This window comes from Rhipicephalus sanguineus, chromosome 3, assembly GCF_013339695.2.
Source record: "Rhipicephalus sanguineus isolate Rsan-2018 chromosome 3, BIME_Rsan_1.4, whole genome shotgun sequence".
In the NCBI taxonomy this organism is placed as follows: Eukaryota; Metazoa; Arthropoda; class Arachnida; order Ixodida; family Ixodidae; genus Rhipicephalus; species Rhipicephalus sanguineus.
Window position 1 is genome coordinate 134,809,035 of NC_051178.1, and position 13,926 is coordinate 134,822,960.

Sequence of the window (13,926 nt, forward strand, 5' to 3'; positions counted from 1 at the left end):
ACATACAACGGCAAAACGCAAAAAAAACAAAAAACACAGGGAGTAATAAGCATTGAATTGTAAACTTTGTTAACATTAAATTTTATTTTTATTGCAACACCAATGGAAACAGAACAAACAAAAGCCACACTGCGCTACTTGCAGCACACTAACAAACACAAATTCGCTCTCATTCCAAGTAAACTCCATGACATCAATTGAGTGCACACACACATAGCAATGTGTGGCCAACATAAAATATCCATTTAGAACTAATAGCGAAAGGTGACTTTATAACCAGTTACAACCTAAGAAAATGTATATGCTCCGCCCACAGAACTGCGGCACATCTGCCATTCACCTTTGAAAGACAGTCGTGCTAGCTGGTTTCCGCTCGAACCAAAGGTACCTTTTCTTGGCTAATGTAAATACTACGCATATTAGGAGTTAATTCATCGTTGCTACCTAAAACATTGTTTGGCCGAGCAGTGATGTCACAATTCTCAACGACATTTACCAGGACGTTCCAAGTTTCCAACCTAAGACAGGTTACACAAACGTGTGTCTGTATAAGAAAAGTAAACTATCTGAAACACTCAAGAAGAGCTTGACATCACGAAAATGAGTAGGCTGTATTGGATGAAGTATTTATGCAAACTCTGCTGGAACGACAGTGATGACTGTGGGTAGAGCTGACATTTCTCTCTTAGGATGTAACCGACTATAGCACAGTCAAAACATATCACAGCACTCACCTAATTATCCTCACCACTTCATGAAATGCAGCATCCACATTGATAGGTGGGTCTTTGGCACTTGTCTCAATGTAGCTAATCTGCAAAAGCCAAGAGGGAAGCTACACACACAGCAAGATCAGAGAAGTATGCACTATTGTTACCAAAAGTATGTAGTTTGAATCATGGGCGTTAGCAGGGGAGTGCAAAAAGGGCACTTGCCCCCTCCCCTCCCTTCCCATCTACCCTCTCCTCCCAAGTCAAACCAGTGCTCCCCCCTCCCCCATGACAATGCAACACGGGTTTGAACCCCCAAGAAAACATCCTGCCAAGACGCATGGTTAGGATGGTCAGTGCTTCGTTAGATTTATAGCCCACACAGTTGGTAAGGAGACTAAATAATAGGTAATGTAATGCATTTTTACGCTAACCAGCATTAATGCACAAATGTCTACAGAGAGACCAATTTGCCTCGCAGTGTCAAACCAGTGACTTATAATGCATTTCACACGTCTTTTTTTGTCAGTGCACTGAAATAAGCTGCTATATACCAGTGACTATAGGATTCAAGACATTACTTTATCACCATCTCGTAAGATATTATCAAGCATTAAAACTGAATGTTTGGCGAAATGGCAGCTTGACAAGCTGCAACTGAAACAAACTGCCAATTTTGCACAAGTATGTCATTATTTATGCTGACTTCAATACTTGTTATGAAGTTTTGTGGTGTGCAAATATATCTAACAGTAAATTGAATACCGAACTTTTCGAATCGAATATTCGAAGTTTTGAATATCCACACACCTCTAATAAAATCAAACAGGTTACAGACCTTCAGCTGCTGAGCAAGCTCTCGACCTTGCTCCTCGGAGACTCGTCGTAGGTGCACCAGGTCCACCTTGTTCGCCACCAGCAGCATGGGGTACGAATCGCGATCTTTGACGCGCAGAATCTGAGTGTGGAAGTGGCCCATGTTGTCAAAGCTCTGTTTGTCTGTCACCGAGTACACCAGCAGGAAGCCATCCCCCTTGCGCATGTACTGCTCCCGCATGGCACTGAACTCCTCTTGGCCCGCTGTGTCCAACACTGAAACAAACGACCACATACTACTGCAGCCACATAAAGAAAAGTGCAGACAGTGGCAAGACTTTGAATTGGGTGAGTTGGTTCAGAGTTCTTCAAAAGCACAGCGCGAATAAAACAGGGCAACAAGAAGAACACGGAATAACATGCGAAGCTTTGTGATGTCGCTGTGGGTTTCTTCCTATTGTTCCGTTTTACTCGTGCTGCGCTTTTGAAAATGCAAAATGTGGCTACATTCCCCGTAGTTCACGCCTTAAAATGTCCTTCACCAAGTTTGTGCACAGCTCACAGGCAAAAATAAGGTGTAGGCCACACAGTGACAGTTGTCTGCCACGTAGTACACCGACTCACACTGAAAATGCAGTTGAAAATTCAAACACCTCTGCGCTCTCCTTCTCAACAGAGCTACTGCCATCCCTAGCAGAGACAATGCCACAGGCTATCAGCTGTCACCCGTTACATGCTTACTGCCTACAGCATACAAAGAGCTGACAGCAACACCTTGGAGACTCCAGTGGAATTTTGAGCATGCAAGCCAACTACGTAAATGTGCCACACAGTAACAGAAGAAAAATAACAGGTAGGAAAGGAGGCTGGGTTTGTGCGGAAACTGTTGTGACAATGTGCTGCAGTGCTTTGACCAATGTCAGTGTTCTTGAGAGGCTCCTGCAGTACAGTGTACTAGAAGGGGAAGTGTGCCGTGCGCGGCGCGTTACAATGGAGGTGAGGGGGCCCTCGCAGCGATGAAGCAGCTTTGGTACAGCTTGGGGACGCTAGGGGCGCTGCGAGCCAGAGGAGCGTGTGTGTTAGCACGTGTTGCATTGCCAGTGTGTGCTGTTTACGCGTGACTAGTGCCTCGTTGCCCGTACTTCTCGCCACATTGTGCTGTAGTTGAGTGAAGAAGTGGCGGTGGTGTCTGCGCTTGTCTACGGGAATGAAAAAAGAATGACAGGGAGACGGCGGGACAAGCGAGACGGCTTCTGTTTTGTGCCAAATTGTAACAGCGGCTATCGCTCGTGTAAGGAGGCGCGCTCCTTGTTTCGGGTGCCGCTTGAAGCTGATCGCCGGGAAGAATGGTCACGGAAGATCAAGAGAGGTGATCGAGTCCTCGACGAGAGCAGCGTTGTTTGTGAACGACACTTCGAGACAAGGTTCATACAGCGAACGTTTCAGACGACAATTAACGGTAAGATCATTGAGATCCCCCGAGATCGACCACTCTTATCAAAGGATGCCATTCCAACTATTTTCCCGGATGCTCCCAAGTATTTTTCAATGTCGCTGCCGAAAAAACGGAAGGATCGCAACCTCAGCGATCAGGTTCTCCCCAAACCGAAGCGAAGACGAGAGAGTAACACGTTGTCAGAAGTTGCGTCTAACGACGTTGACCGAGACTGTTCAGTCGATAATATTCCTGAACAGGAATGTCAAAGACCGTCGAACGATGTTGGCCGAGACAGTGCAATTGATAACGCTCCCGAACATGAATGCCAAGTACTGTCATTTTCAAAGCTCACCATTCCAAGTGCGTGGTCGGAAATTTTCCTGCCTTGTGTTGGGGACTCATTTCTTTATGCTGAGTTAGAAGCCGACGCTGTTGAGCATAGCAAGGTAGCATTGAAGAGACTCATTCAGATTAAGAAGCAAGCTGGTGAAAGTGCTGCAACCGCCGAAGTTCTTATCAGAGGAAAAAAGTGGCGCCAAGAGGAACTCGTAGCACGAGAGGAGGCAGAGTTACTGATCAGCAATGTAAGCAAGTTGACTTTGTGCCCTGGCGTGAGAATGGAGCCTTTAGCTGGCAAATGCCCGTCGTTTAATGGGGTGTTCTTTTCGAAGAACTGCACGCTTGTCGTAGCAGATGACCTCGGTGCTTGTGTTCACTGTAAATATCAGAGAAAGCTGATACTCAACCAGCTTTCCAGAAGACGGCGTCAGAAGGTTCCTGCGAAACAAAGTCCTCGTAATATACGGCGTAATCTACGGAGAACGAAAGCCAAGCTTAGCAACGCAAGAATTAGCTTGAGTCATATGAAAGCAAAAAATGAGCAGTTATCTGAAGAAGCGGTAGCTGAAAGAATTGGAGGCCTTCCTGAGAAGCAGCGAGTGGCTGTCAAGGCGTGTTTTGAAGCAGCACAGAGAAAGTCAAGAAAAGGAATGAGGTATGACAATGAATGGCTTCTTGAGTGCGTGCTGATGCGCATGCGAAGCCCTAAGCTGTATGAACACATGAGAAAGCACGACATTCTGGCTTTACCAGGCCGCACTTGTTTAAAAAGGGCAATACAGCACTTCCAGAGCGGCTTTGGTTTTAACCCAAGTGTTTTCAAAGGTCTTCAAGAAAAAACGAAGGACATGGACGAGCACAGTCGGCATGGCATGATAGTATTCGACGAAATGAAGCTGTCTGAACACATTGATGTCAAGCCTTCTGGTAAGTGCGAACAGTTAAACTGTTTCATTATTTTTAATTGGATGGTCCCTGTGTTTTACCGTATGTGCTGTTAGTTTCTGCGTGTTCATTCTTCTCGACTTGCATCTTTCCCTCTTTCAGGCTCCATAGAAGGATTTGTTGATCTGGGTCAATTCGAGACTGAAGGCTCCGGAAAAGAGCTTGCAGATCATGGGCTAGTCGTAGTATTTCAGCCCTTCACAGGTATGAAGTTGGTAAAAGTTCGAGCATGATGGTTCTGTTAAAATTTGCCGTATTGAGCCATAGTGTTATTGCTTCTTGAGGATTATGTTGCGAAATGTATAATAGTATAACAATCATGCTTCTCTTTTTCAGGTAAATGGATGCAAATTCTTGGCATATTTGCGGCCAAGGGCAACGTAAAAGCCAACATTCTTGCAAAGATCGTCCTCGAGTCCACATTACTCTGTGAAAATGCGGGGCTGCATGTTGACGGAGTGACTTGTGATGGTGCAAGTTGGAACCGCAGTATGTGGAGGATTTTTGGCGTACAAGGTAAGATTCGCTGACTTTCGAGTAGGGTGCTTGCTTGTCATGAAAACGACTAAATATTTCTTATCTACTTCTGGTTTTGATTCCCCACTGTACAGTTAAAACATTCCCTCCTTTTAAGCATAAACTCCGTGAATCATACTCATTCTAATTTTATTTTAAATACAGGATCTGCCTCAAGCACCAAGTCCAAGTGCACTCATCCCGTGGATGACACCCGTGCCCTGCACTTTTTTTCGGACTTTCCGCACCTGCTTAAGAATGTTAGAAATGCTTTTCTAGACACTGGGTTTAACACCCCAGCGGGACGAGTCCATGCTGATTACATCAAGGAAGCATGGAAATTAGATAATGAAAGTGTAACCTTGAAAGTTATGCCACATGTTAGCAGGCTGCATCTTTTTCCCAACGGTTTTGAGAAACAGAGAGTAGGACCAGCACTCCTCCTTTTTAGTGATGAGGTACTTAAAGGACTGTTTTTCTACCGAAAACAAATTGAAAGACTCTATGGCCCGGCAAATGTGACAGAAGCTTTCATTTTGAGGTTTTCAAAATTAATCAAAATAATGACGTCGCGTGTGCCAGCAACAGCGTTCAGACCAGAATCTCCTGAAGCCGACTTTTTAAGGGAGTTTCTAGCGTTTCTTAACGAGTGGGAGTCACACTCTCATAGCTCAAAATACGGATTTTTGAGCAACAGCACTGCTGAAGGCCTACGGGTTACCATTCGCTCAACTCTGGACATTGCAGAGTACCTTAGCTCACAGTGCAGTTTCCGTTATCTTCTAACCTGTAGGCTGAGTCAGGACAAGTTGGAAAACTTGTTTGGGATTGTGCGACAATGCAACGGCTGCAACGATCACCCGACACCTACCCAATTTTTGGTCACTGTGAATGCACTGGCCTTTTATGGTGTAGCACAGCCACCAAAGACAGGAAACTGCAGCCCTGAAGTGATCAATTCACTAGTTGGCCATTGCAATACCAGGTCAGGCCAGGATAAGCCAAACCCCATAAGTGCACTTGACTGCCTTGTTGATGATGGGAAGCTCGATGACGTTGAAGCTGTTTTGGATTTTCTTCCACCTGAAGATCATAGCAGGTGTGTCACTCAAGCCGCCTAATACATTATGTTGCAGGCTATGTTGCTAGGAAAGTTGCCAGAAAAACTGCTTGTAGTACATGTAATGGGCTCTTGACAATGAGCAAAGAGCAGGGCCATTCAAATACCAATAATGACTTCATTAGACATTGTGATTATGGCGGTCTGCTATACCCATCTTCTTGGCTTTCCGGTCTTGTAAGTGCTTTAGAAGAGTCATTTACCGTTTTCTTCAGTTCAAAGAAAATGAACGCAGAAAGCATGCAAGACTTTGCCATGTTCCTCCAAAGTGTTGACCTGCCAAAGCCAGGGTGTGACACACATCACGAAGAGCTGACACTAAGTATAGCGAAATTTTATGTACTTCTTCGTTTTTGATTCTATGCTAAGTCATTGAACAAGGAGCGCAGCTCTAAGAGACAACAGGCGAAACACCTGAAGCTGAGGCGATGTAACTGAGCAGCTTTCTTGACAGGTGGGGTTAGTAGTAATTGATAATTTCTGGGTTTCTACGTGGCAAACCACAATATTATTCTTTCGATAAGTTTGTGTCTCGTGAAGACATTTTGGTTTAATCGAAAGGAACAGCTGGGCTGAAAAAATTTTTGAATTAGAAATAAAGTTCAGAATTATGTTTGTCTGTCGGTGTCTTTCCTTGCGCGCGACCACTCGCAAAAGTAGAAGCAACACGGAGATGCATCCGCTTGAAGCTTCCCAACTGTTTAGCATGCAAAGCAATATAGAAGATATAAAACATGCATGACCGAACACAGTCATATGCATTAAATAGAGATGTTTAAGCTCTATGAGTTAATGCGTTAAAATTCATCCAATACCACTTGAAGGTATGTCACTACTTGATAGTATTCCTGAATGAAAAAAAAAAGAGACAGGCTCGACTGGCGAGAACGACAGCACTGAATTGTGATCGGGTGCTTTTTGTACACGCTCGTTTTAGCGAGAAAACTGCTGCTGCCTGTGTGGATGGGCTAGATTTCCTGATGAGGTGGCGTTGCAGTGGTTATTAATCGCATAAACAGCCGCACTTGCGCGGCGACAACTCGGAACGATACAAAAATCAGCCACGCAAACCACTCGCAGAGGTATCACCGCGGCGAGCGTAGCGCTCCTGTGGCCAGTAGCGCTCTCTGGTGGCGCGCAGAGCGGTCATCGCAAGAAGGACCCTCTTTCCGGCGCCGCACGACACACTTCCCCTTCTAGTACACTGTACCTGCAGTATCAGTGTTGGTCGACACATTTGTGTTTGCTATGCAGTACAGTAGCTGCACTACACAGCAGCCAACACCCTCTGTGCGGTGTTATGCAAAGGTTCGTTTTATTCCTCGTGGTTTCGCTACTGTATCGCTGAGTGTAATGCGCAAGCGCGCAGTAAGTGTGGAGGTGCAAGTTTTTAGGGGCGAAGCTCGTTATAGCGGCACCCGTTCGTCCCTCGTAGCGTAGTATGTAACCAGTCTTACGCTTTGACCTGCAAGGTGGTGCCGGTGGGAGATTTTTCCTGTGCGCTGTTGAACAATAAAAAATTCGCAGCGTTAGCTAAAAGCCGACTTCTTCTGTCTCTCATTCCCATTAGCAGCCATTCTTTACCTCCAAGGTAGTGCCTGGTGAGATTTCTCCTGTGCGTGATTAAACAATAAAAATTTTGTTCAAAACGCCGTTGATTGATGAAATAAACCAACAAAAGACGCCAGATGTTTTGTAAAAGCAAAACGAAAGAACGCTAGATGTTTCTAAAGCAAAACGAAAAGACGCCAGCTGCTTAACGAAAGACGCCAGATGTTTTCTAAGCAATGGTTTTCTAAACAATGAAAATTCACAGCGTACATGTAAAATTAAAGTGCGTTGCCAGTCGTCATAACTCATCGAACCTTTAGTATAAACGCGCCCGATCTCACGTCGGTGATGATGTACTGGGCAGAATTCACGGAAGATTCACGGTTTACCGATGAACCTCCGCAGCTTCGCCCACTCATCATCATTCACTCCGTGGATATGCTGTGATTTTTTTTTTTTTTTTTCGGGTATGCACTTGCGCGAGGACACATTTGCAGCGGCGGGGATCAAGAAAGCACAAACACGTCAAAATTCCAGGGAAGGTTTCTATGACGTGCGTATGTATCGGAATGCGCAAATAAGTAGTCGGTTCTGGCTGTGGACGCACAGCGCAATCACACTGAACTTCGGGCTCTAGCAACAGCCCGCATATTATGCGGGCATCACCTTATTTGTGAGTACGAAGGGTAAGAGCTTCCTTTACGAAGAAAATAAATATGTCTCCGAAGGCTATTAACGAGGACTACGAGCAATGTTAGAATTACGGCGACTCCACAATGATGCAGCTTCATCGCCTATACTGTGCGCATCGATCAGCTCCGAGAGCGCACAGAGCAGCACTTACCATCTAGAATGCACCACTGGCCATCAATTTCGGTATGCTGTATATACGAATCTTCGATCGTCGGGTCGTAGTCCGTGACGAAAAGTTTCTGAAAGAACTGAATGGTCAGTGCCGACTTGCCGACCCCTCCGTCACCAACCACGACCAACTTGTAGGTGGTAAGGTTGTCACTCGGCGGCTTTGACATTGTCATTTGATGGTTCTAGCACAGGATACTTTCTCAAAACCCTAACCGCACCAAAAACACAGCCCTTGGCTCATCACAACAACAAAAACAGTTTCTTTTTTTCCACTACGGATAAGCACCGTACTGTTCTTGCACAAAACGCCGAGGCCTCTGAAGTGATTAGGGTTAGACCCTGCATGATTTTATCACACGTCTGTTGGCACGAGTTACATTTTCTAGATGGAATGGCGCACGCACAAGATTCATGTTCTTCAAAGCGCTGAACCAGACGCTTTTAAGCAGGCGCAGGCTGCCTGTAGCGTCAGGCGACACATAATCACGACACACCACTGTCCAAATGAATCACGCGCAGAGAGGAGACGGGAGGGGACAGATCAAACGCGCGAATGCATTGCCACCTTTGGGCAAGGTTTTTAAACAGCTGCGTGTACAAGCACAAGGCACAAGTAGCACAAGAGAGCCGACTTGAGCTAAACCGAATAAAACCAAGCTATGGTTGCGGAGTGTAAGCAAACGCCGTTGGTATCGTTACTGTAGTATCGCCACAGAACACCCACCGAGGACAAAATTTCACGTCGACACCCTCAGAACAAAAACGAAACTGAAACCCATCAATGCTCGGTTCGTTGAAAGCAGTTTTTTTTTTAAATAAAGAAATGCAAATTGGGATCGGAAGTTACCCACTTACCCTGAATGTCGGTTTCAGCGATGCTACCGAGGACTTCTGATTTGGAGCAATTTTTGGAGCCGCAAAATTTCCGTTTTGGAGCACTTTGGAGCAGCAAAAATTTTCATCTTGGAGCACTTTGGAGCAGATAATTTTGCACCTGGGAGCACTCTGGAGCAGCAAATTTTACATCCTGGAGTGCAATACAGAAGCATATTGCATTAACATTCAAGCCCCTGAATATTATGGGGCTCTTATGAACGCTAGAAATATTTTGATTCATTGCAAATCTCATGGAAAAAATCATCTCAGGAGAACTACATACTTCACTCGCTAATGAAAAAATAAGGGCTCATGCAGTTGAGTGTTTTGGATTAACCTCTTCGGCGATTATTTTCTACACTAACAAATGAACAGAATGCCGGATCAATAAAATTACATTTTATGAAATAACACTCTAAGTACATCTATGGTTATCAGCAGACGTGGTAGACAAACGCTGTGATTTACAGCAGTGCCTCAATGACAAAGAGCCACACTGTCCCTAATGCATTCCCCTAAGAAAACTCCAACGCCAAAGCCAGGTTCTTTTTCTTCTCGATCAACGGGTAGATCCTCCCCCTCCCTCTCTGCAAGCTTTCTGCACCTCACCTGGTTTTGCACTAGCTCCATGACCGACGCACCGATCACGGAAGCAGTGAAAGCGACAACGTCATGTGATGACGTCATTACGTGACATCACGATATATGACGCCATGATGACGTCACAGGTTTGACGATCTATCACATGGTGATGACGCCATCACATGATTATTTTTTGCATCAATCGATTGACGCCGCCGATGGTCAATTTTCGTGTTTGAGAAAGCATCTAAGGCTTTTAAAACGTTAACAGCCTGGCCGTTAACAACCTGGCCTTACATACCAAACTGTCCTCCACCATGTCACCTCTGTGCCATGCGCGAAACAGCTTCGCTTATCATCCACTTCACAGAGTGAAATGGCTCCTCAATTTTTTTTTTAAATTTTTATTGTGATAGCGATTACACGGACACTCTCGGCGGATTTTCGCCGTTGCCATCGCCGTAATTTTCCGTATAAAGTCTAAATTAATAACATCACCACGCGCATTCTAGCCGCGGGTAAAAGCTCGCGAGCACTGGCGACGAACGCGGCTGAAGCGGCGGTCTGTCTCCGTCGCACGGAGAGCGCATGAGATAACATCTTCCCGCATGCGGGCCTGCTGTCAATTGCTCACCAAACAGAGAGGAAACGCTCCGCCCGTCTTTCGTAAGGAGCACGAAGGGACGCCAGGGGAGCAGAGGGGGGGGGGGGAGGGGACCGCATCGTTCGGCGGGCGCAGTCGCTTGCGCGCGCGCTATCTCGAGGGATCAAGAGACGGTTCGTAAACTTGCTGTGCTCTCAACGCTTACTTCGCGTTTAGAGAACTCAGAGCACGAAAACGCTTCGGTTCCTGGGGCGGCAATATTCCCTTAAAGGGGTCATGAACCACTTTTCCAAGTAATGATCTAATGACCTTAGTATCGGAGTTTACTGCCTCCCGAATCGATTGCCGCAAAAATTTCTCGAATCCGTCAAGAATCAGCGGAGTTACGGGGGTTTGGCGCACGCTCTCAGCGCTTTCTCTCTTTCCTCGTGCCGACAAGCGCACTGGAAGCTAGACAGGGAGGGATGGCACGGGGGTAAGAAGTTACGTCAGCACGCGTCATGAAACGCGATCGCTCTCCCGCTGTGATTCGCATGCGCGAGTACGGTTACCGTGTAAAGTTAGCAGACTGAGGAGTGCGGCGCGGGCAAGTGGCAGACCCCGTGGCAAGAAGTGCATCTCATCCGGCTATCGGCCAATAAGCATGCTATGTCTCCGCAACGTCAACGTGCAGACGCCCCGCCCACCGACGAGAGTGAGAACCGGCCTCTGTTTGAAAAGAGGGCGCCTGAGGAAACGGCAACTTCACGCTCCGCGTGTGGCCTTTACGCGGCGCGCACGACTGTAATATTTTGCAGAGCAATTCATAGCCGTGTCAGCTTTCCGCACGTTGTGTTTTTTCAACAAGCACAATTGGTGCTTCATGACCCCTTTGAACCAGCGTTTTGTTGAGTTACGCGAGATCGGATCCAAAAGAGTTAGCTGCTAGCCTTACTTCGTTTAACAATACAATTTGTTGGTATCGCATTCATTGCTTCGCCCTTAAGCGAAACTGAGTTTTTTTAACCGTCAGCCATTGACCCTCGAAAGCGAGCGGCGGACATGTAACATGGCGTAGCCTTCACTGTGGGCCGTCAGCGACGGGCCCGCTACTGACAGCTGCGCATTTGCGGCTGCTCCGACCAGGAGATATGCTTTTATTAATGAGATTACATTTTTAAAAAAGCAAGCAAAAATTAGAATTGGAACCCTAGCACGTGAACTCGAAAGGGCAGGGCCTTTTAGGGAGTATTTACCGCAGAATGATTACAAACTCGGATGTGCTGGTGGAAGGAATTACGAAAAGGCTCTTCTGGATGAAGATCCATGGATAAAGTGTATCTGAGGAAAAGTGTCAACGCGTTCCCACCGTTCGCGTGCTCTTCCATAAACGCGAAGCAAGGAAAATTCGACATTGTTCCATATATCTATTGCTATAGCGATCCCAGATTTCATTCCGCGATGTCCAGGAACAGAAGCGAGACAATTCAGCGGCACGCATGTAGTTATTACTGAACATTGCTTTCCTTGCGTGCCGTGTGACGCTTGAAACGAGCTATCAGCAGCGTTTCTGGAACAGACGACGTCCGCCGATGAATCCCCGTCGCACTTTCTTGCTACCGATAGGCCTAGACGTCACGAGCCTCTGCGGAGAGCGCGTTTTGCTGTCGAGCCGACTTGCAGAACAGAAGCTGCGTCGACACCGTGCATGGCATCGTGGCTTACTCGGGACGCACGCGCGAGCGCTATTTATTCAGGGGAATAATTCTTAGTCCATGGTTGCGACTTTGGCAGCTGCATGATCAAGCTGCACATGTTCTGACGCGCCGGCGGTGCGATTGCCGGTGACAGACACCCCCAAACGCGAGATTTTGGCGCAGTTTGGCGCAATTTTCGTCGATATTATCAGGATGGCGCAGTAAATACAATTTGGCGCACTTTGGCGCAGTTGGCGCAGGAGTGGAATCACTGCGGTTTTCTCCATTTCACTTAGGCGGAAGGAACATCTTCAATAAAAATAAACAGTGATCATTGCTTTACAATGGACCAGACAACACACATCATAAGGACATGTTTATTGCTGAATGTTTGCATAAATTTATTTTTTTGTACGTGCCTTAGTGTATCAAAAATTGGTGCCATAAAAGTGCACTAAATGAGCCTATGAAAATACAGCTGCATTGTTTTGGTTGAATTGTACGTCTTTAGATGTTGATGTACGTCCAGAACTTCAGCGGAGCAATTGGTGGCTGGGTCTGCGCCTTCACCGGAGAGCCAGTTCTGAAGAGGTAGAAGGCCTTGCCTTCGTGGCCAGTGGTACATGAGGCTGACAGCACCGATACACCATTTTTCACAAGTGAACCTGAAAGAACACCAGTTTATGTGAACATAAAACTGAGTACACATAAGATTGAGCATATACGCCGGCTTCGAATTTGCTACAAAATGCCCGTTAACTGCAATTTGAGTTCTAGGAAGAGCAGGGTTTAACAGCTGAGAAAATTTGACAGCATGTATGCACATTCAGTTTAGGAAAAAAAAAAAAGGAATATCTGAAGAGCAGCGATCTCCACACCCAACTCCAGGCCGTCCAGAGGGCCCACGACATCGCGACGGAACTTGGACTTCCAGTCCCATCCTGGGCGGAGCCACCAACTTGATCTGGGGGCCTCCGGCTCCCCAGATTCGAGTTCCTCAGGACTCCAATAAAGTTCTTGTCATGTCATGTCACAGACAATCATCTGAGAATGACTGGTGAGGTGAGCAATAGCTTCCCAGTAATTTTTTTTAGATATGCCACTGCGACATTTATTGGTTAGCTCCATTGGTTAATGAAGTTGTTTTTTATTCTTTTACACATGGACATGGTGGACAGCATGTTGACTACAGCAGAACAGTTTTCTGTTCACCAGGCGACAAGGGATAATTATGCATTCATTTTATATAGTAGCCTGAGAAAAAGCTCTATCAAGAGTGGAAGTCAGTTGGACATAGCATCAAAAGGAGAGAAAAATACACGTACCTTGCATTGTAGAAAGGCTTATTGCTAATGATTATAAAACAGATAAGGAAGCAGCAGGCAAGTATGCTTTTTCTTCTTTAAGCACTGTTCAACATATAACATTGCAACAATAAACTGTTGCATGTTCCACTGTGGTCCTGCTCGGCCTACATACTCTGATAGTGTCATGCTTTTAAAAGGTAAACCTGGCAACTTCTTTTTAGTTGTGTAGGTCTGAATACAATAATGTGTGCTGTTACACATTCAACTCAGCACCTGAATTGTGTGTACCAAAGCACGCAGAAGTTACGTGGCTGCACAAGTTACAACATGCACTTACCGATAACTTCAGCAAATGTGTTAGGGCTGTTCTCTCCTATTGCCACCAGCATGCCACCGGGTGAAAGAAGCTGCACAGGCTGGAAGGTGGCATTGTCCAGGGAACACAGCAGCAGGGAGGGACCGCTCACGGTGCCCACAACAGTGTGGCCTACAGAGCCACTCTTCACAGACAGGGCAACTTCAGCCTCGCCAAATGCTGCTTGAGGCACATGTTTGTGGGAAGCCTGCAGGCAGAATTTTGAG

The 13,926-nt window shown here is 46.2% G+C and overlaps 4 protein-coding genes across 31 annotated transcripts in view; all 4 read right to left on the reverse strand.

Moving 5' to 3' along the window:
- LOC119387201 (ras-related protein M-Ras) overlaps positions 1-8,838 on the reverse strand; it is a 91,080-nt gene extending 82,242 nt beyond the window's left edge. For 9 of the 10 annotated variants that reach the window (XR_007415397.1, XR_007415398.1, XR_007415396.1 and 6 more), the window contains exons 1-3: positions 8,280-8,836; positions 1,549-1,802; positions 735-814 (exon numbers count right to left, since the gene is read on the reverse strand). Coding sequence is in view for 2 of the 10 variants with exons in the window: in XM_037654510.1 (XP_037510438.1) it covers positions 735-814; positions 1,549-1,802; positions 8,280-8,472 (527 nt within the window). In the remaining 8 variants the exon portion in view is untranslated. Of the gene's footprint in view, positions 1-734; positions 815-1,548; positions 1,803-8,279 lie in introns of all 10 variants that reach the window. The other variant, XM_049413425.1, reaches the window with a different exon arrangement.
- The window catches only part of LOC119387197 (D-3-phosphoglycerate dehydrogenase), a 98,996-nt gene that overhangs the window by 69,725 nt on the left and 15,345 nt on the right, over positions 1-13,926 (reverse strand). Inside the window, exons 10-11 of one of the 2 annotated variants that reach the window (XM_037654512.2) lie at positions 13,682-13,907; positions 12,411-12,702 (exon numbers count right to left, since the gene is read on the reverse strand). The exons of the other annotated variant lie outside the window; for it this stretch is intronic. Of the exons in view, the coding sequence (XP_037510440.1) occupies positions 12,545-12,702; positions 13,682-13,907 (384 nt within the window). The 3' untranslated portion in view covers positions 12,411-12,544. Of the gene's footprint in view, positions 1-12,410; positions 12,703-13,681; positions 13,908-13,926 lie in introns of those variants that run through there. 2 annotated transcript variants of the gene reach the window in all.
- Positions 1-13,926, reverse strand: part of LOC119387198 (pyridoxal phosphate phosphatase PHOSPHO2) — a 107,897-nt gene that overhangs the window by 54,879 nt on the left and 39,092 nt on the right. The gene's annotated exons all lie outside the window — the stretch shown is intronic.
- The window catches only part of LOC119387204 (partitioning defective 3 homolog), a 179,741-nt gene that overhangs the window by 27,616 nt on the left and 138,199 nt on the right, over positions 1-13,926 (reverse strand). The window lies entirely within an intron of this gene.